General features: G+C 42.7%; 2 protein-coding genes and 1 non-coding gene across 5 annotated transcripts; 2 read left to right on the plus strand and 1 right to left on the minus strand.

Annotated features, from left to right (window-relative positions):
* Positions 1-264: 264 nt before the first annotated feature.
* On the minus strand, positions 265-346 carry trnas-gcu (transfer RNA serine (anticodon GCU)). Its single transcript has one exon. It is a non-coding gene; the product is annotated as a tRNA-Ser (tRNA).
* A 2,598-nt stretch (positions 347-2,944) lies between these two features.
* Positions 2,945-7,180, plus strand: tnfaip6 (tumor necrosis factor, alpha-induced protein 6). The gene is made up of 6 exons (XM_061286762.1): positions 2,945-3,108; positions 4,062-4,199; positions 4,786-4,947; positions 6,344-6,572; positions 6,644-6,684; positions 6,878-7,180. Exons 1-6 carry the CDS (start codon positions 3,006-3,008, stop codon positions 6,997-6,999), a joined length of 795 nt encoding a protein of 264 aa, XP_061142746.1. The 5' UTR covers positions 2,945-3,005; the 3' UTR covers positions 7,000-7,180.
* A 129-nt stretch (positions 7,181-7,309) lies between these two features.
* On the plus strand, positions 7,310-21,662 carry rif1 (replication timing regulatory factor 1). 3 transcript variants are annotated; one of them, XM_061286759.1, is made up of 36 exons: positions 7,310-7,547; positions 7,836-7,875; positions 8,846-8,982; positions 9,060-9,138; positions 9,218-9,314; positions 9,541-9,671; positions 9,748-9,842; positions 10,314-10,503; positions 10,574-10,666; positions 10,853-10,991; positions 11,056-11,207; positions 11,305-11,413; positions 11,597-11,779; positions 11,889-11,999; positions 12,179-12,241; positions 12,822-12,922; positions 13,501-13,587; positions 13,658-13,731; positions 13,809-13,989; positions 14,090-14,197; positions 14,268-14,417; positions 14,654-14,753; positions 15,019-15,308; positions 15,371-15,573; positions 15,694-15,787; positions 15,863-15,994; positions 16,080-16,222; positions 16,328-16,417; positions 16,487-16,541; positions 16,648-19,881; positions 19,961-20,089; positions 20,183-20,269; positions 20,348-20,463; positions 20,619-20,769; positions 20,839-20,962; positions 21,050-21,662. In XM_061286759.1, exons 3-36 carry the CDS (start codon positions 8,867-8,869, stop codon positions 21,316-21,318), a joined length of 7,476 nt encoding a protein of 2,491 aa, XP_061142743.1. In that variant the 5' UTR covers positions 7,310-7,547; positions 7,836-7,875; positions 8,846-8,866; the 3' UTR covers positions 21,319-21,662. The 3 variants fall into 3 exon arrangements, with proteins under 3 accessions (XP_061142743.1, XP_061142745.1, XP_061142744.1); XM_061286761.1 differs by having other exon boundaries at positions 11,600-11,779; XM_061286760.1 differs by having other exon boundaries at positions 7,310-7,506.
* Positions 21,663-22,326: the final 664 nt, after the last annotated feature.

Genomic DNA, 22,326 nt, shown 5'->3' on the forward strand with positions numbered 1-22,326 from the left:
GATATCACCTTGAAACAACTGAAATTATGTTGCGGTCGTCACGGCGATTCAAAAGTACTGCAGTGAAGACTCAAAAATTTAGTTTTCGCTTAATTCTTGTCGTCTGCTGCCATCTAGTGGATTGACTGATCGCATACAGACTATAAACTGTTATGACTTTTTAGAGCAAAATCGTCCTCTGACATATATACTACTGTAAAAATATTAATAAAAATGTAAAAAAGAAAAACTATTATTGAGGCATCGTCAATTCTGCAAAAGATCCGACGAGGATGGGATTCGAACCCACGCGTGCAGAGCACAATGGATTAGCAGTCCATCGCCTTAACCACTCGGCCACCTCGTCGTGTCGACTGCAGTCCTAAAGTTTGTTTATAACGCTAATCCAAATGAATTCCGGGTGCTGTAATTTTGGTTGATATGTATATTTGCTTTGATTTCTTTACATTAATCCTCCAGCAAACTGGAAATGCACTAACCAGTTACATGCCTTGTAGCAATTCCATATGACAACTCAGCCAATCATAGAAGCTACCTTCTCAAAGGGTTTTATTACTACGTCACTTGATTATTTCTGTTTACATAGCCCCATTGGCAGTAAAGTAGTGGCCAGTAATCTTAGATTTTATTGGGGTGGTCATTTCAATGGAGAACATTTTGAATTTTTTGCATGATAAATTTCTGGCTTCAGTGGGGATAAGACAAACAATTTAAAGTTAGAACGGTTTGGATTGGTTGAGAGAGAGAAAAAAAAGCGAAATTATAGGAGAACAAACACATTGATCATTTCAGAATTTTATTCTAGTGGAATTGTATTAGTATAAACTGTAATTAGTGTGAAATTTGGTATGTTGAAAACCGTTCCCACAGTGAATTGAATATGCTGAATGAGTTAAATGTCAAATAGAAACAATTTGAATGTGTCAAGTTGAATGTGCCAATACGAATGAATGTTTTTAGGTGACATTTTTGATTAATTATATAAAGATTTTTATAATTTTTGAATAAGAAAATATTAAATGTATGTTGGGAAATGTCAGCTCCACACCAACTTGTTTCCATGTGTTGAGTGCATGAGGAGGTTCTTCAGACAATAAGACTTTCCTGACCAGAAACGCATATGACTTCACATGATTACAAGAATCATGACTGAACTCCCACCGTATGTGCATGCACTATAAAATGAAACTAAATATCAACAAAGTAAAACGAATCAGCCTTCCTTGAAGTCATTTTGCCCTTTTTGTGTCTGTCTGTCTGTTTGTAATAAATCAGATCAATACAACAATGACCCACTTGAGAGGTTTATGAGAAAACATTCCAATTGACTCTCCGAATCAACAGTGACTCTTTTTGACGAATTATTATCTTGTAGAAATGATTACATTGTAGTTAAATGGAACTGAACAAGATTAGAATTTTTATATACATAAAGAGTGTGAGTACTTGTGCCACTTCTGACAGTATTTATTCGACATTTCAAACCGTTTTCCGTAACACAATTGACTCACAGTTGGGAGGGAATCACACAAAGATCTTCCATTACAATGTTTGCTGTTTTGGGTCATTTTTCAACCACCCCAAAGCCACTCCTATCCCCTGCAGTGCGTATTGCACGTCACCAAACGGTGTTGGTGTGGACATCATTCTCAAGAGCCTAAAAATGTCACTTCATCACCATCCAAAAACAACATGGCTATCCCTGCCATGTGCTCAAAAAGCCTCCCTGTTCAATGTATATTTGATTTGTAATTTGTTACCATGACGTCACACATGACATCGGTACTTTGTCAAAGTTCACTCATGACACACGACGCAAACCTAGCAGTACCACCTCCCCTCGAAAGAAATGTCATGGGAAAGACATGAACGATGACTCTTCCGTTAAAAAGCAAGTGGTTGTAGTGACGGAGTCCAACTTTCCGTGTGGGCTTGGCAAGCCAGAGAAAGAGAGACGCCCAGAGGAATGAGACGGGCACACATGTTGTTTGCCAGATCTGGAAGTCATTCAGTCCATTTTTTATAGTCGCTTTGTTTGACCTCTGACGGTGACGTTTGTTCAAGAATGAGGAAAGATGCTGTCACGCATCGGCGTAATCGTCACGTTGTCCAACACTTGTTGCCAAACCTTTTCTGGTGTACCGTGCACCCTTGTTTATTACATGTTCCAGACACATAGGTGGAAATTGAGACAATAGGGAAACATTTAAATGAAATTACTCCTCAAGTGCTTTTAAAATACTCCTTAAAACATTTCCTGTTCTGTTCAATTACAAACTCAGTTCTCCAAATAAGGTCTCCAAAAGTGCCTTCCGCTATTTATTTGTCCCACTCAACAGAACTGTAAACCTGACTCATTAAACAAAGCACAATTAAACATTATAGGACTTATTTTTGTTCTGAGCGCAAGTCTAGTACAAAATTGGATGGAGTATTTCTTTTTGCTATTTTGCTAGACTTTGTGCGCAGTTGTGGAATGGAACGTAGCTTTTTCCTTGCCAATTGTATTGCCATTCCTCATTTGCGTTAAAATCACGGCACAGTACAAACCATAATCCGTTTAGAGTTTTAAGTATCGCTTTATGATGATCCTTATGACTAGTTTAATATGGTTTATTAAGTTCTGCTATCATTTTATTACCACTTGATAGACAGTAAGAGTACGTTCTACTTGATAGGTACTGTATAAAATGACTGCATAATAAAGAGAGGTTATAACTGTTTTTTTTTTATTTGTTTCAGTGAATATATTTGCAGTCCAGCAGTTGAGCAAGACTTGGAAGTTGTTGGACTTGATATTAGGTGAGTGTCTCTTTTGCAAGTGTTGGCCATGCCAACATTGAATCACCCTTTGCTGAAGTCACTCCCCCCACCCCCTCCACCTCCTCATCATCACTATCTTACTCCTCCTCCTTCCTCCTATCCAAGGGCCACATAAATAGGGGCCGGCAATTCAAGCTGAGGGGGTCCCCTCATACAACACGCACATCTGGACAACAGCTTGCATGATGCGCCTCTTGGCTGTCTTGTGGACGCTTAGCTTGCTTCTCAGAGAAGCACACGCATGGGGCTACAGGAACGGCATATTTCACAACTCCATATGGCTGGGTAAATATGGTTTTTGTCATTTTTCATTGGAAAGAAGATGCAAAGAACGAACTAGTGACTTTGTACGGGGCTTACTGATATTTTCGACTGTTAACCATATGGCCTAAGCTGTTTCTCTTTTCTTACCGCATTGTACCGCATAAATGGGAAAAATATTAAAAGCTATTTTTCCGAACAGTTAAAGCCACAATAATGAACGTTACTTAGTGAACTGAGAATATGTCGTAGTACCAATCAAAAAATGAAGGCAGTTCTTGTATTGTGCATGCAGGTGTACTGAATGTTCTTTTGTTTTTGGGCCAAGCATGTGAAGCTATCTTCAAAGAGACACTTAACTGCATGAATGGAAGTAATTAGTAAAATGGCAGCACAGTCTGTGCCAGTCTGTGACCTCATGCAAGGTAATTCCAGAATGACTAAACAAAGAAGAAGAAGAAATAACTGACCAACAGCTACAGCAGGGAATATTATGAGCGTAGCTTATCATAAGCAGCATGTCTTGTAGTCATGCATGCGTGAAGCCAAAACAGAATCAGAGAAGGCTGCAGGCTTTTCTTTCCAAGATATTGTTTTTTTTTCTCTGTCAGACAAAAGACATTGAGTTCCCTAATTGGTTCAATTCAAATTCCCGTTCCTGAATGTGTTCTGTTCAGATGGCCATTTCTTTCCTGAAAGATTGCCTTTAATGTTGATGAAAACAGAAAGGTCTTTTTTTTTTTCCAAACTGAATACATTCTTTCCCAATATACGCTTTACGGTGCACGAGGTTAAAAGAACGATCATGATCAATTGTCAGAAAACATTTTAGGCTCATTGACAATTAGGAATTGTCTTCAAATGAACTGACAATTGTACGTTGGGTTCTCTAAATTGTCTTGGTCTTACATCATGGTATGAATAAACGATTGATAAATGATCAATAATTTCAGCCGGGGTTGGTCTCTCTTTGATAGAACAAGCAGCTGGAGTTTACCACCGGGAGTCACGCAAAGGAAGATACCAAATGACGTACAAGGAGGCTAAAGCCGTGTGCAAGTACGAAGGCGGGAGACTTGCCACTTACGACGAACTGGAGGCTGCTCGGCAAATAGGTCTGTTTTTGCATACTGAGAATTATTTAATCCCCTGATAAATCTGCAAAACTTCACATTCGTCAATAAGCACACAAAACTCTTTCCTCTGATGGTTACTGTATGTTCTTCTCAACTTGAGGTCAGAACAAAACTACGCTTGGAACATTAATTTTAATCTGACATTTTGATTGCTCTTGCCTGACGCCCAATTATGAAGACGTCCCCGGTGTATTGTAAAAGAGTGTTAGCATTGCCTTGGTTGGGTGACATCACTTCTCCAATGGTACTGGGCCTAAGTCCAGGCATTTTCCTCTCGGGTGTCACAACCCCCACAAGTAGTAATCACCTGTCAGCAGCTCGAGTAGATTTTCCCCTTCAGCAATCTAAGCAGGAGGTCTCCAATTTATCAGGCCGGTTTTGTCAGGGCTCTGCTCTTTGTTAACGGCCACACTGCCTTCAAAAATACGGGAAACCAAAACAACCCATCAAAAAAAAGTCTCACGATGGTCATTAGGAGACTTTTCTCATGTTAAGGGAGAGACCGTGGGTTGTTGAACGGAGGAAATAATTACGCAATTGAGACACTGGAATCTGTCTCGTTTAGGTTTCCACGTGTGCGCTGCAGGATGGTTTGATAAAGGGCGCGTTGGCTACCCCATCGTCAAAGCCGGTTCTAACTGCGGCTTTGGAAGGGTGGGCATCGTCGACTACGGCTACAGGCTCAACAAAAGCGAGAGATGGGACGTGTACTGCTACAACCCAAGCTGTGAGTATGACGCTAAAGTTTTTGAAGCTATAAATAATGGGAAGTAGAAGTAACCTGTGGTTGGACTCGGCAAGATAAACTGGCTTTTTTTGTTTTTTTGTGTGGTGTTTGCATATTCTCCCTGAATTTGTTTAAGTTGGGCTTTCAACATCCAAAAATCTTCATTTAGGATCATAAATGGCTGTTTAAGTCATGTGTTAGACTACCAGTACATTGCAAAGGCAGAACTTTGACCTTAGTCGGACTTATAGTAATGTGAAAAAGTGGTTTCCCCCCCTTCAGTTTTCCTTTCTTTCTTTTTTTTTTAATGTTTTTTTTTACAAATATTTACCACCATCAAACAAATTTAAATATTTGTCAAACACAAAAATTTGAATAAAAGTTTTCATCATTAACTCAATCTTTAACATTTGTTTGATACTCAAATGTTAAAGTGTAGAAATTATAAAAAAAGAAAAAGAATTTCAGAAGACAGCAAATAGTTTTTCACCACACAATATGTTGTGAATTTTACGAAGTTATATGTTTTAGTAAAGTGCTTTATTATGGCGAAAACCGTTGTGAAAGTGCAATAATGTAGTATTGTATGCCAACACAGTCAATAACTGAAACCATACTCACGATAAAGGCAACAAAAACAAAACAATCAACTGAAAAACAACAAATATGATGCTAAGAAAGCATTTTTTTTTCATCCATGTGACCACACATTTTTACACCACTGCTTTATCTGTCTGGGAGACGTCCATAATGCTTCTGCAAATCCATTTTAAAACTCACATCTTGCACTAAATTAGCTATATAGGTTTGTGGAGATCAAAATCCGGCTTCATGTTGAAATCATCTTGTATCATTGAGCAATCGGAAGGTTTGTCATGGCTTCCAGTGGTGGTGATGATGATGGTGGTGGTGGCGGGTAACCACACTTAAAGACCAGTCATCCAAGTCCTGCAGACTGCTCCTGCTCCATGTCAAACACACAAGGGAGCTTAATCACTCCAGGATGTGACGACAGAATCTAGAATCAAAACCACAGTCTGGTTTCCTCCCTGTGACTTGTCGCTGTTACTTTCAGGCTAAACCTGGATGACGTTACGGCATCCATGGGTAAGATGTCCACAGAGGAGCATTTAAAATAATCATGACTGTCGACCATCTGTTTGCCTCGAGGATTTGTCATTGAAACACTTACGAGAAGAAAGGATCAAATATGGCTTTTGTTAGCATTTCATCAGAAAATGGAATGTTTTGTACGTCAATAACAAACTAAAACGTTAATTTCTTAATTTCATGTCATTAAAATTCCACTTTTTCACATTTTCCACTTTAATAATTGATTCACTATGGCAGTTGTTCTTTTAAGCGGTGTCCAATTGTTTTATTTGATCTCTTCCAGCCAAGGAGTGTGGCGGCGTTTTGACCAACCAGCAGAGGCTCATCCAGTCTCCTGGATTTCCAGACGAATATCAAGATGACCAAATCTGCTCCTGGCACATCCGAGTGCGTTTTGGTCAGAGGATCCTTCTTCACTTTGTGGAGTTTGATGTGGAGGACGACACGGCGTGCTTGGCGGACTACCTGGAGGTCTATGACAGTTATGACGACGTGTCCGGCTTTGTTGGAAGGTGAGAGGTCACGGGGTGATCAGAGTCAACTGTTCAGGGACATTATATCACCTTGATTTTTTTTTTTTTAGGTTTTGTGGTGATTATTTGCCCGACGACATCATCAGCACAGGTGAGCAGATTTTTTCTACTGGATTTCCAACAAAAAAAATAAAAATTAGGCGACACGGTGCAGGGATGGTTACTACCACTTGTGGCTGACACTTTTGAGGTTCAGGGTTCGAGTCTTACATCTGGCCTTGATTAAAGAAGATAACCTGTATAGAAAAATGTATCAAATGTTTGTCTGATGTTTTGTCTCACAGGAAACGTGATGACGCTGAAGTTCCTCTCGGATGCTTCAGTCACTGCTGGGGGCTTCCAGTTACAATACTTTGCCATGAATGCATCTGCACTGTCACAGAATTACACTGACTATTTTCACTGACCAACATCCTCGTCTTTAATAATTGAATCTTGATTATTAAAGACATAGTTCTGCTTTATAAGGGTGTCTTTACATTCCCTTTTCTAACATTGCGTTGTGAGTGCTTCTTGGTTTGAGATGTAAGCCAATGTCATTCCCAATTAATGAAATCAATAAAATATATAATAAAATGCGTACTAAACTGTGGTAGTACTGTATTAATATATATACGTGAAATGAAAAAAAAAAAGAAATTGTTGCATTGAAAAGTCTGAGTAACACGCCAACTCCTTAAAAGGTAAAAAGGGGCCGGACGGGATATGACATTTGAGGTCAAAGGTAATTTCGACGTATGCGTGTTTCTTTGGCGCCAGCTATTTCGCGGGAGAATAGGACAACACGGCGCTGTATAGTTTAAATGTAAGCGGGGGAGGCTGTTTGTCCGTGAATTTAACGAGCTGACACTTCAAGCAATTCCGACGCCTAAACCTCGAAGTGGCCGGACGCTTCTCCTTGCTGACTTGTGGGGTGCGTCATTTTTGCGGCTAACGTAGCGTCTGGAGCCCGAGGTGAGCAGTGGTTCCAATGCTCCTTGTGTGGCGTCTCTTCCAGACGAGTGTTGTGATCGACTGTGTTAGCTTCCCCCCCCTTTCCTTCGTATTGGGTGTGCATTTGTGTTTTTTAAAACACGACAGTTGTAGTGAGTCAAGTTGCTTGACTCAAGCAGGAGCTTGTTTGTCGCGTGCTTGCTATCAGCGCTAACTTGCGCGAGCTAATTAACATGGATATGTTTTCCTCATTCTTTATCGCAACATCTGTAAAGTCAAGTGACTTGATATTTGTGACTTCATTCACAGCGCTGGATATAGTGACGACATCATCTCCTTGAAATCTGAGGTATCTATTTTATTTCTGAGTTTTCTTTTATGTGCGCCCTAAAACAAGTCTTGAGTTTGTTTTCAATGCGGGTGAGACGTGTCGATGTTTAGAATCGTGTCTATTTTTTCACGAATGAAAGCCATCAAGTACTGTCCTCCACGTTAGGATAAAAATTTGTTGACAAGAAGTCTAAAACAAAAGTACGTTTGAAAAGAAAGTATGGCTTACGTTTCGTTTGTACAGCAAGGTAAGTGTAAGACAAATGAAAATGTATTTTGGTATCAAGTGGCACAGCAGAAAATATGGGTCAAGGCGGAATCGGACATCTGCAGCTTCTTCCAAATATCTGATATCTGCATATATTGTTAAATTAGTTTGGTGCTAAGTACTACATACGTGCTGACCAAATAACATGTGAACACACAAGTTAATTTCAAAGTAACTTATAAGGGATGTTGCCAATACTGACCAGCAAACACTCTTATTTTAATTAAAAGGAAGGAAGTGTCAGGTCAAGCTGACGAAGCACTATGCAAACTATTATTTTGAGAATATTAGTTTACGACGATACAGAGCTTCAGACTGCCCCCCTAAATGTAAATTTAATAATAAAATACAGCAATATTAAGTGTCACTAGTTTGTATGTTTTGTCTCGGTTCTTTATCAGGCCGCCTTCTCGGTTTTACTATTTAATGTATGCCAGAAAGATTGAGACACAGCTGTGGAGCCTTCTGTGCGAGATTGTGAAATAAGACACCTCCAAGGTCCCTAGTCTTATACTACTCTTGCTCGGCCTAGCCTGTGTGATAACCATGCAGTCGTAACTGAGATCAACTCCTACAAGCAAAGAATGTCATAGAAGCCAGTGAAAGCAAGATAACGGTCAAGCTACCTAGCTAATGACATGTGCCGAAGATGCCTAGTCTAACATTGTGAGTAAATCTCATCTTCCTCCAAAATGATTTTCGCCCCATCTTCTTCATGTAGGCCGTGCGACGGCAAGTAACAATGATGGCGTCGGCGGAGCCTCCAAGCAGCTTCAGCATTGCCCCTTTGCTGGAATGTCTGGAGGACAGCACCGCTGGACGCCCCGAGCAGACTGACGCCTACCTCACCATTGCCAAGTAGGTCTCATTGAGTTCTTCATCAAGTTTACCAACGCACCCCAAAAATACATTTGTATTTATTTATTATTTTGCAGTCGGCTCAGTGGAGACGAAGGCCGTCAGTTTCTTCCTGGCGTCACAAAGCACTTTTCTCGCTTGGGTAACGCCATCTTGGTAAGTCTTTATTTGAAAGAGAAAAAGCTCACCTTTTTGTCAACGACGCTTCCTAGCGAACCGCTGATGTCGTCTGCAGAGTCATGTTAGCAGTCCGCATGCTGAGCTGAGCCAAGCTGCCCTACAAGCTTTGGGATTTTGTGTCTACCATTCGCATGTCGTCAGTGGAGTGTCTGGTACGTTCAGTTGTGTGTGTCCGTTTGATTTTTGATTTTTTTTTAAACTGGTTAAATGTTGAGCATTCAGATTTCTACAAACTAAGGCCACAACCATCCCTGATGCGTTTATTTCACTAGGGAGAGCTGAATCCAGATGTGTTTTAGTACTTTTAGTAATCAGTGCGGTCACAGAACAAATGATACCTGTAAGTCAAGGCATCATTGTATATTCCTGTTTTCCCAGAAACCTTCACCTCAGAAATCCTATCCGCACTTTGCTCCGTGGTGGCCAAGTCGGCGGAGAAAAACACTTGCACCAGAGCGTTATGGGTTATCTCCAAACAGAACTTCCCTGCCGATATGGTTGGCAAAAAGGTGAGAACGGATCAGAACAATGGTGCTGCTTTCCGGCCAGGCACTGTATATAGTATTGTGTTTATGATGTGCTCAGGTGGCCTCCATACTCAGCACCCTGGAGAGTGTTTGGAGAAAAGGCGAAGTGCAGTCAGTCGTCATGGAACATGAGGCTTTGAATGTAGTCATCAGGTAACTTATTGTTCTCATACCTTTTCATCCATTTCATTATTACTTAGGGTGTAGAGAATTTTTTTGCTTTATCTCAGCTAACAGGGGGTGCAGTTAACCAGGTCTTAGTCGGTCTGCTTTTAAAGGCCGTGTCTTGTATTGTATCAAAAATTCACCCCTTAATCTTTATGTTGCATGGCTTAAAATATCCCGTGTATTGCCATACTTGCTGTATTTTGCTTCCATGGCTTTGAGAATCAAAAGAGTAATTCCAACAAAACTGAATAATATGACAAACTTAGAGTTGGGTGAGGGTCATTAGGTACCGGAAGTCAATACTGCACTGGTCGATTCAGTACCATGCAAAAAAAAAAAAATCATGCACATGGATTTTTCTCACTCAGGTGACATGCTCCTCTGCCACAGGTGTGCTTTAATTCCACCAAGAAAAGTTTTCATTGTTTTGATCATTCAATTTCCTGATGCCCGTAGGTTGCTGGATCAGGTTCCAGCTCAGATGGGCGAATTGGCAGTGTGCTGGGCCAAGCTCATCATCCCCCTGGTGGTGCACTCAGCATCCAAGGTGCGCCTGCGGGCGGCAGCTGCCATGGAGATGGGCCTGCCTTTGCTGCTGCAAAAACAGACGGAAGTAGCTGCCATCGTCGAGCCCTTGATGTCCACAGTGGGTAACCATCATCTGGAAGTTAAAGCTAATCTTAATGATAAAATGGCTATTTTTTCTTTCTTCACAGAAACTAATTCCAGAGCTACAGAAGCTTTTCATGACCAAAAATGAAATGAATGTCCTCAAGCTCTGGCCATTATTTGTCAAACTTCTAGGGAAGGTACGCTTGTTTTTTTTTTAATGCTATACATATGATTCTTGTAGCTGCATTTTACGGGTCTTCCTAATAATTTAAATTCGGTACTTACGTGTGCGAGTGAATAGTTGTACTTGTTGAAGATTTATGCATGTCTTAGTAACGATCGTTTATTAATGATGATTGGAAACCCTCGTGTTTGCTCTTCAGCTGCTCCATCGAGGAGGTCCCTTTATCAACTCATTGCTTCATCTGGAGGAGCTGGGCTTTCGCAGCTCCTCTCCCACCGTCAAGAAAATCGCCTTCATCGCCTGGAAGAGTTTGATCGATAACTTTGCTCTTAATCCAGGTAAATTGCGCCCCTTCCCAGTTGCGCTTGAGCTTCTCTAACTGCATTGTTCTTTTTCTTAAAGACATCCTTTGCAGTGCAAAGCGCATGAAGCTTCTCATGCAGCCCCTCATGTCGATCAATATCCGTACCGAAGCTCTGATGCTTACCAAGGTGGAGGTTTGGTGGTACCTTGTGGTCCAACTTGGCCCCAATTTGTCGCCCCACTTTGATTTGGTAAATGAGCTTGTTTATGTTTTTCCTCAAGCTTTTATGATTTCATTAGAATCCATGCGTCTTTAAAAGTAGTAATAACTGGTTTCTTTCACCTCAGGTGTCACTCCCATTGCTACAGTGCACCATTGGCTCTGAAGGCCACTTGGCACCAGCCACCCCTGCCAAAGGTCAAAATGGCATCGCAACGCCCAACACGCCCAAATCTGGTACTTTCCCAAACCAATTAGATTAGGCCTCTTTGACAAACACAATTAGTAGGGGTGCAAAAATCCACCAAATTGTCTATCATGTATTTGATATTGACTCCAAGAACAATTTGTCTGAATGTCACGACATTGTACTTTTTTTTGAATGGCTATGATCATTGCCAGTATTTTTGTTTGTCCCAGCAGGCCCACAGGCCTTCACCAGCCTGACGCCCAATGCATCACGATTAAACTTGAACTCCAGCATGCAGCTCGCCTCCTCCTTCCCCGCCATCAAGTTGCTGGGCCTGGAAATGCTGCTCCACTACTTCCTGGGTCCTGAGGTAGTTGCCACGGCGACCGAGAATAAGATGGCCCTTACCCTCGGTGAGTGCTCCACTTTACCTCGACAACTGTATTACTTGAAATTTTGAATGGAGTAGTAGGAGCCCCCTATACCCCTATATATATATATATACGTTTTGTGTGGTTCTAGAGCCTTTGAGACATCCGCTCTTGAGTGCTACGTCCTCTTTCAGCAAGCATGCTGCTGTGCTCATCTCCAATATCAAAGATGGCTTCAAACACATCGGCAAGGATGCTCCAGGTGCGACTCATGATAAGTTTCTCGCTTTGGGTATGAGCGGTCCGGGGTTCAAATCCTGGACGAGCCCCCACGTCCTAAAAGCTGGCTGTAACCTGTGATTTAGTAACCGAAATCGTCAGTTGCTTTTTCACAAATTGACATGTCTTCTAAAGTTTTTCCGACTTTCAATATTTCCACAGATGCTCTTTTGGCACTTTTATGGGATCATCTTGTACATTACGTCACGCTGACCATCGAGTCTGGTAAGTACTTGGTTCTTTGTAAACAGCAGTTAGTGTCGGAGAAAACTGTACATATGTGTATATTGCGTTGATTCTTTTTTTTTTTTATTCTGTCAGGGGTGTCCAAAGTGCGTGCCCAGGGCCATTCAAATCTTGACACCAAAATACTAGTGTTAAATTTTTTTTTTTAAAAAAGTTCAACCGCAACCTCCCTATTCTGTGAATTTTTTATTTTTATTTAAAGATATTCCTGATTCATGTCTTTATCAATGCCATTGTGGCCCGCACACTACGAGGATGGTTCTTGAAGCCATAGTTCCTTCCCACATGGTGCCACATAGAGTACTCCCGATTGGGTCAGGGTCTTAGATCATTACGGAGGCGGCTAGAGAGACCACGCCCCCTGCCTCCTGCCCGACTCATTGCCACTGTCATCAGTTTAAGTCTGAGCATTCAGTTGCTTGTACACCTTTGATGAGAAACAACCACTGAGGGGTTCTTCCCCAATGATGACGCCCGTTGTTTATCAGTCATGTGAATCTGTAGTAGGGGCTTGTTTGTGTTTGCTAATGGTTTGTCGCTGATGGCTTTGTGTCTGTAGGAAGTAAGAAAGATCGAAACGGCAGCGAGGTTCTGACCCTTACGCTTCAAGCTCTGCAGAACATTGTTTGCTCAGAAACGCTTCCTGCAGACAAAGTGCTGGTAGGACTGTCGCCATGTTTCTCTTCAACTAAGGGATGGGCTTTCAAAGCAGGGTCAGGAAACTGAAATCACATGAGCATTAGGTAAAGCCGGTCGTGCAAATTGAATAACAAAAGAACTGAAGAGGAACCGTTCAAAAGAAATCACGACAAATTGAACCAACTGACTATTCTCGGGCAATTGGCGAATTTCCACAAATGATTCATTCAAATTTCACAAGTACAATACGCAATAATATTGTAAATGACATTTTTCAGTTAAACTACCCTTTAAAACTAAATGTCTGGCACTTTATTTTATCTTGGCACTCGTGGCGAAGACTCTTTGTCAGACTCTTCTTAACAACCTGGGCTAAACTTAGCTCTGACAGCTGGTATTGCGTCAACAGACTTCCTCGACACCAATTGCTACTTTTCCATTAGCCAGTACTTTTGACCCATCTTGTCGTGAATTGAGAAGTTACGAAACTAGCGGAGAAACCTACTGAGATTCCATGAATAGGTGATAGGGGAAAATGAAAAAGTACATGTTCATAGCAAAAGAACAGGTGTTCACTGTATTTACTTGTTTTCCTTCAGGTTCTCTTGGAGAGCACCGTCAAAGGCATGCCTTCGCGCGTCCTCGGCTCTGCCTCCTACCAAGTGGGCAAGATGGATGTGCTGAATGTAAGCTTAAGGCCCTCCTTTTCCTTCACCAGTGCCATTTTAGACACAACTTGCACTTGTTTCTCCATAGGGAACACCAGCACTCTTCCTCATTCTTCTCCTCTTGGACAGCAACATGTTGGCGTCCTACATCGAAGACGCCAGGTGAGAATTTGTTTGCTTTGAATGGTGGATGGATACTTTTGTTTTTCAGCAGGGAACATTGTTTGTTTTCTTTGCAGGTTTTATCATTGCTTCCAGACACTGGTGGGATGCAGCCTGTCGGGCCCCACCTCCCCACTAGCATTCGCGGAGGCAGTGTTAGGCGCCATTGCCCGCAATACCTCCTCCTTGCAGAGCAAGGAGCACCTATCGAGGATGTGGAGCGTTGTGGTCACTCCGCTCACAGACACAATCACGCAGGTTGGTTTTCTGCCTCCATGGTGGTCTCATGGCCACTCAGCACCAAGGAAGCGATTTTCCTTGAATATGTATATCATAAATAAAACTGCTAATCTCGTAGTCTAACGAAGTCAACCAAGGAGACGCTTTGGAGCACAACTTCAGCGCCATGCACTCAGCCCTGATGTTCCCCGTCACTTACCTGCTGAGTGGCTCACCTGAGCAACAGGTTTGCTAACGCAAATGTGAATTCAGCAGGTCTATTGAGTGTGTTGTAAATTGGACTCCCCTCTTTACAGGTGGCCCTTAAGTCCATGCTGTCTTCTTGGTCCAAACTGTACAAGGTGTTCGCACGCTGTTCGGCTCTGGTGGTTACCGCAGAAGAAAACATCTGCTGTGAGGAACTCTGTGTCAAAATGGCCGCCAAGCTGGATCGAGATGCCCTGACAGTAAGACTAATCGTACCATCATCATCATCCACTTTTGAGAGGAACAAATCATTTTGACATGCGCGGATTGACCAAACATACAACTGAATTATTCCATAGAATCAAAACATTTTGTGCAAAGGTCATGGTGTTCGATTTGCTTTGTCCCCTCTGCTTGGCAACTAATTCACAGTGTGTGGAGGGGACTTTGTTATACCCTTTTAAAAACCATTGTTGTTTTTTTTCTTTTGCTTCAGGTTCCAGCCACGCTGACAGCTTTTGCATGCATGCTTCAAGTCATCGTGGAATGTGTGGACTTCTCTCCCTATACGCCACAGTTCCAGCAAAAACTCAAGTGTAAGTCCATTTATTTTTAGACTGTATATGATCAGGATTTTCAGACTATTATTAAAAAAAATATATTATTATTAAAAATCACCAAACTGATCGCCACATGGTGCAAATACTTTTTTTTAAATTTTATTTATTTTTTACAAAACTGGCTAAACATGTTGCAACTCATAGTCAGACAGGCAAGTCAATGGAAATGTACTTGGCCAAACCTTTTTCCTCTAATAGCAAACTGGTTCAATTAGCTAATCTCTGCTTTCTCTTCCTGCAGCTCCTCACACTCCAGTAAACTGGACCAGGAAGCGAAGCAAGGCTCTTGGCAATCTCTTCACCTTTCATTCACTGCTTGTTCGGTGTTTGGATGTTTACCTGGCAGGGGAGGATGTGCCATCAGAAACCACGGGCATGGCGCTGCTCTCTGTCTTGTCAACCCTCTTCACCAACCTTGTCACAGCTAACGCTGTCAAGGAGGCTTTGAGCGTCCTCATTCCGCCTCTCGTTGTTCTCTACAAGCAAGCAACCTGCGAGCCACCCAGATTTACAACGCAGATTCTCGGCAAAGTAGGTTCTCTTTAGCTCATTTGTAAATGTAATTAGTAGAATAAACGTTTTGCCTTCTGCAGATGGAGAAGCTCCTGAGTGAGGTCTTGGTCTGCATTCAGAGCCGCTCCAACTTAGCCAATGACGATGACCTCCTGGCTCTGCTTTCACCCTTGCTCTGTGTGCTGTTCCTACACAAGAACAAGCAGCACCGCACAGCTGTCACCCACTTCTGGAATTCCACTTTTGCTAACGCAGTAGGCCTGATCTACCCGGATGAGCTCAGGTAGAAACTACCGCCTCATATTATCATCTGTCCATCATCATTAGAGTTTACTCTAGAACCATTATTAGCCGAGGGTTGGTCCAGGAAAATGAAATTTGTGTTTACGGTATTTCTTCACAGACCAGTTCTCAGTCAAGTGAAGCAAAAGATTCCCATCATTCTTCCTGGCTTTGAGACTGTCAATGTGGCTGAAGAGCTCAGTGGACAGTTTACCGTGAGTTATCATAGATTTTTGACTCTTTTACTCTTCTCTCTTAGTGTTTCTCTTACATGCCGTTTGTTTCTTCAGAGCGAGAGTTCCCAGTTAGAAATCAAACTTAGTGGTGTGCCAGTTGTCTCCACTGGGAAGAGGGACTCTTTGCTGGTAGAGACGGCTGAGCTAAGTGACCAAAGCTCGCCGAGGACCTCCAAACCAGTTTCTGTAAGTCTTGAATCAAATCTGAAGTTGCTGCGCCTAAGCTTCCTTCCCGCCTTTTGTTTGAGGATTTCCACATTTCCTTTGGCAGACAAAACTGGACTTTGGCTCTCCCAAGGCTCTTTGTAGGAAAGTCCTGGACGAGGAGGCCTCTGTTGATTTTGTCTTCATTCCACCTGAACCAAAGGAGAGAGTTTTAACAGAACACCAGAAAGAAGTTAAAAGGACTAAAAGGTATAGCTTGTCATTGATTGGATGTCATTGGATCCCACGTAATTGTCACAAAGGCTTACTTAAAAAAATAAAATGAACTATTGATGTATACTCTTTGTGACGTAGGGTTGACATACCTGCCATGTACAACAACCTTGATGCCTCTTTGGATGCTACAGCATTCACGCAGTACACGCAGAGCCAAGAAGACTCTTTGTAAGTACTAAATTCAATGTTTGACATGAAACAAAGCACAACTTGAAGATTTTCTTTTTTTCTCCGTAGGAGTCATTTAACATCTGAAGACGGCAACAAAGTTGCCAAGGAGGCTTCAGCTGAGGTAAAGAAACATTCAACCAATAATTTTTTTAATCCAATATTCTTTGATTACAACTTTTTCAAGCTCCTTAAAACTATATAATCATGCCAGCTATGTTCGCTTACAGACGTCTCAGGAGACAAACGGAGATCCTGACGCTCGTCTAAAGGAAACTCGAGACTTTGCCACCCTGAAAGCCTTGGAAAGTGAGTCAGCGACGGAGGAACAAGAAATCATACCAGAGTCAATGGATATTTCCATGGAGGAAGATGTCAGAGAAGATGAAGATGAAAAACACATCAGTCCTAATATGTCAAGCTCTTCAGATTTAATTTCTGGAACACCCCAGTCCAGTAGTGGCAGTCGTCGTCAATCTTTCATTACCTTGGAAAAATATAATGAAGGAAAGCCTGCGAGCCCCAGTTCTGCATCCTTCTTCACAGGTACTCTTGTGAAAACCTCTGGTAGCCTGGACTCAAACACTCCCTCCCCGAAGGCCTCCCAGAAACCCACTGAACAAAATTCTCAGCCATCCTCAGAAGCACTATCAAAGTATCCAGCGAGTGGCCCTCAAGAGTCACCGCAAAGGCCCATAATAGACACTGAGAGAAAATTTCAGCCTATAAGACTCTCTGAAAGGCTTACTAGTAACGAATCAGAAGTTGATGACGTCATCCCTGACACTCAGACTGAAAATGTCATCTTGGAGAATACAGTGTCTTCTGCATCGGATGACATGAGAAGTTCAAATCTAGAAGAGGATTCTCAAGACACTGGGAATGATTCTCAGTTTTCCGAGTCGTTCACCTCTCCGGCTGAGCCGAGACACCGCAAGCACGGTAAACATCTACTCCCAGGAGAAAGTCCACTTGACTCGAGCACACCACAGAACAGACCCAATACGCGAAGCAAGGTGGCCAGTGAAGAAGAAAGTCGTAAAATACAGCTGAGGTCTCAGCGTAACAGCAGTGTCACAAGTCAGACTAAGTCTCGAGGTCAACGACACAAGGTCAGGCTGTACAGCAATACAGGGAATCTCCTCACTGAAGCTGAAAATAAAAAGAGAAGATCTAGATCGCAAGAATCAAGTCAAACGGACCTGCCCGTATCTGAGACCGAGTCCAGTCAGTGTGACCTGCAATCAGTCACACCTTCTAATTTAGATAGACGGGGACGGCGAAAGCGAGGTAGTCTTAGCAAATGCGTATTAAAGCCTAAAGAGGAAGTTCAGGGCGGGACAGAACAGCTTGAGAAACTCTCAAGTCAAACAGACATATCTCCAGACAGTTTGGTTGATTCCGAAGGCAACTCACAGGAAGATTGCAGCCAGTCTTTCAATGGTTTGGAGGATCCCAAAGGAGGTGATCTTAAGCCTGCCTCAAGGTCTGCAAAAATGTCCATTCAATCAGACACCCTGGCTGATTCTGAAAACCAGTCACAGCAAAATCGTGACCGACTTTCCGGTTCTCTATTGGAGTCTAAAGAAGACAGTCAGATATCGGAGAAAAGTCAAACCGACTTAAAAGCACACGGTCACGTCAATCAAGAATCAGAGGTGCAACATGACCTGCCTATCAAGCCATTATTGGAGTCTAAGGAGGATGATCCTATGAATCCAGAGATGATGTCTGGGAACGTATCCAGTCAAATTGCCTTGGAGTCAGTCCCTGAGTATGATACTGAAAGGCAGACACGGGGAAAAATGAAGAGAACGTCTAAATCCTTATCAGAATCTGATGAGTTAAACCTGCAACCAATGTCCACTCAACCAGATTCACAATCAGACATTGGGTCTGATACTGGAAGCCAGAGACCGCGAAAACGTGGCAGACCTCCAAAAATATCGAGGCGGAAGTCAAAAGTTTTGTCCGTTGACCAAACGAAAACAGATGAACATAAGTCAGGTTCTCAAATAGCTGGAACTGATGGCCCATCGCAAGAAATTGAACCAGTAGAACTGGGGATCAAACTGGAAAAAGATTCTCATGAAATTGCTTCTTTTACTAATGACAAAATCCAAGAAGCAGCACCATGCATTCTTGGCAATCGGGATGAAGTCACCAAAGATGAGCCTGAAGCTGAATTTAGTCAAGATTCACAAGAGATTACGCCAGCATCCATTAATCTTCCACAAAGTAACACATCTCCAGAGGTAGCAGAGGGTAAGAGTATACCAAAGGCCTTATCCAGAAAGCAGAGTAAGTCTCCTTCTCAAGCAAATAGTCCAGCGGAAAATAAAGGTCGGGCAAGAAGGAGAAAGGTAACCGAGAATCGGTCCGAGTCTAGTGCCAATTCCACGCCAGAAAGCTCCCAGTCTTTAGATGTTACAGAATCCCTAGAGACTCCTCAAGGCAGGGGATCAAGACGAAGATCTTCCAGAGTGTTTGCAGACAGCACAGAGTCATTAGGATCTGAACTGTCAGAGGCCAAAGAAAAATATTCTGCAAAGGGACAGAAATCCCAAGGGACATCACCAAGTCTCGCCACTGGCACAGCTGACATGGACCTTATTGTCACCAAGAAGAACTCTGGGGATCCAGAATTGTTAAAAGCACAAGAGAATTCCCCCAAAACCCAAGATCCAACCGTTTCTGAACCACCAGAGATGCCCAAAAGGAAGGGCAGGCCACGAATCTCTCGAACTCAAGTAAAGTCTGCTTCTCCACCAGAGAGTGACACTGGAGACTTGGAATCATCTAAAATGTTGGAACCAGAAGAGACTGCCGCTGAGGAGAGTCAGGAGAACTTGTCTTTGGAGGTATTTGCTGCGGACACACAGACTCACCCTGACGAGGCAAAAGACAAGCTACAGGTCTCGGAGTTCTCATCTGAGGAGACCACAGATATGGTAGTTGAACCTACAAAGCTGTGTAATTCGGTTAACGAAAAAGACTCAGTTGATCCAGAGGAAAAAACTCAGAGTTGCGCACTTGAACAAAAGCAAGAAGAGTGTTCAAGAATCGTAGATGAGCTTTTAAAAGCTGCGGAGTGTTCGACCACAAATATTGAGAAGACATTAATCCAGATCTTAGAAGATGGTGAATCTCTACATGAGGATGTTAAAGATGACAATGTACCTTTAGGGGAATTCCAAGTTGAAGAGCGAATCCAGATGTCAAACACAAACGACAATCCAGAAGGAAAAGATTGTATCGCTGAATCAACAGGGAGTGCTATCTTCCAGGATTCTCCAGCAAAGCTGAAGGACCTTGAGGCTGAGTTGATGCCGGATTTGGTCCAGAGCCCGTGCAGTAATAGGGCCAAAGGAACCTGGTCGCCTTCAGCCTCCCCCTCAATGAGCATTCTCAAAAAAGGCCAGAAGAGACCTGTGGAGGAGGAGACTCCATCACCCATCGTCAAGGTTGGTGACAATTTATCAATTAGAATTTATTATTATTTTTTTTTAAATGTCAGCCTAACAAAGCCATCTCACTTTGCAGTCCAGACGCGTGTCTTTTGCCAATCCCATTCAACGTCAGGAGACTGCTGACGACATTGATCGCCGTAGTCCCGCTGTCAGAACAAGCTCTCCCAAAAGAGCCAAAGTTGCCAACCTGCTCCAGCCTAAAGTACAAATGCTAACAACCAGTTTGAACTCAACGATTCGTAAAAGTTTGTACTTTTCTGAATGGGATTTAATTTGCAACCCACCCTCATTTTAGTTTGTCACGACTCCAACAAAGGGTACGCTGCCCATGAGTCCCAGGAATCTTCACAGTCCGAATTTCAGGAGCTCCAAGAAATGCCTGGTATGTGCACCGATTAAAACTCAGTGACATTTTTGCTGAGAGAAAAATACCTTGAACTTTTTGCAACTTGTCTCCAAGATTTCCAAAATGTGTCAAGAGCGTCAGCCCGTTTCCAAAAACTGCATCTATCCCTCCCTGGTCGGATGTGGCGCACCCATCGAAGCGGTGCTGCCTCAGATCTCATCCAGTATTTGGTGAGTACAGATGAGGTGCACCACTCAATCGCCTTTATGCATGGGCACGTGCATCACTTGACTTGAGTCTCTTTGCTGCCTACTGCATGATCATTTTTTTAGTATTTTTAAACATCCACATTCGGTCCTGAGCGCAGTTGTTGTCACCCTCGCAGGTCCCGTGGGTTTGGGCAGCTCGTGCGAGCGCGCAACATCAAAACGGTCGGCGACCTCAGTGCCCTCACTCCCAGTGAAATTAAGACTCTCCCCATTCACTCGCCTAAAATTTCCAATGTCAAGAACGCCCTCAAGTCCTACGAGCAGCAGGTATTTGGATCATTTTGCTCTTTTATTTCGACCTACAAGAGGTGACTTGCGTGACCAATGCCCCTCCAGAGAAAAGGCCGAGGTGTAGACGAGCTGAAGAGTTTTGTCGAGATGGAAATGATGACCTCTGAGCCAGAGGAGACGAGCATAAAGCCAAACCAAGATGAAGATGAGAAACCCGCTGACGTTTTAGGTGTGTACGCAACTGTTGAGATACCAACACGTTTGTTTTTGTTCATGTTTGAGATGCAGATTTCTTTCCCCCAACATCTGTTTCCAGCCACAGAATTGACCGATGAGCCTTCTGCTCCGGCCAAGTTGAATGAAGAGCAGTGTAAGGTAACGTCAGACCCAAGTGGGTCTGGAGTCCCCGAGGAACCGGGTCTCCAGGCCCGACTGGATGCCCTCGACTGTGCCGTGGCGCCGCCCCATCTGAGCGACTGCTCGCCTCAGCAGCTGTCGGACATCCACGAGCACCTGGCGGTTCTGATGAGGCGAGTCATGTTTGAGATGCAGAGCCGCCTCACCCCCATCAATGAGCGTCCCTGAGCGCACCGTGAACTGTTGACCGACCCTCTTGCACACTTTTATAAAAATAGCCTAATTAATGTTTTACCAAAATGCTATCATGTTGATTATTTCATTCAATGGTTTTTAAAATTTGTCTTCAAAAGCAAATGCACCTAACTGAACTGTGACTCACATTCACCCGTATTGCCGAGTTGTACATACCTTATTCCTCACGTGCTTGTAGAATGTTACAATGTGTACAATATGTAGAAACACCTGTTTAGATTGTCCTTTTTTGTTCCTTTTCATGTCACATGCACATGTCTACGTAGTTTTATTTGTACCTTTTAAGTACGACAAATAAAAAGTTTGGACAGAATGTATTTTGAAGAGAAAGGGGTGGGTGTTATTTTTGTTAGACTCTCACATTAAAATGCATTCCAAAATCACGGAAATTTTGGGAAGCACTGTTGCTGTTAAAAGTGAAATGTTTTTTTGTTGTAAATTATTGCAAATTGAGGCTAAATACTCGAGCCCCAAAGATATTGAACCGAGATGCCAAATGCAAGTAATCCTGCATCAGCATTTAGCACAGGCCACCACTAGAGGTCAGGCTTTAATATGAAAAGAAACTATTAGAGACACCAGTGAATTTTGGGATAGCTTTTGGAATAACGGTAACTAGAATAGAATAGAAAAGAATAGAATGAGCAGGGCTGATTTCAGTATGGAGCAGGACAGGAAATGGCCGTGAACGCGCAGAACAGTGGTAGTGGATAAACCCCCTTTCCACTACCACCAGGATCCGGTGTTGAGACATGAATGGGGTGGGTGAAAGCCACGCTTGATACATCGGAAGTGGGAAATTTCCGCTTCAAAATAAAATATATATATTTTTTATTTCTTTTTAAAAAAGGCCTTGGACAAACAAAGTTTATAAACTGCACCACGCCTCTGTACAAAAGAATGACGTAAATTGCTCTCGCGAATCAGGGGGGGGGGGGATTCGTCAAAATTAAAAGCTGTGACATATATATTGCCAAGGCT

This window comes from Syngnathus typhle, linkage group LG9, assembly GCF_033458585.1.
Source record: "Syngnathus typhle isolate RoL2023-S1 ecotype Sweden linkage group LG9, RoL_Styp_1.0, whole genome shotgun sequence".
Lineage (NCBI taxonomy): Eukaryota > Metazoa > Chordata > Actinopteri > Syngnathiformes > Syngnathidae > Syngnathus > Syngnathus typhle.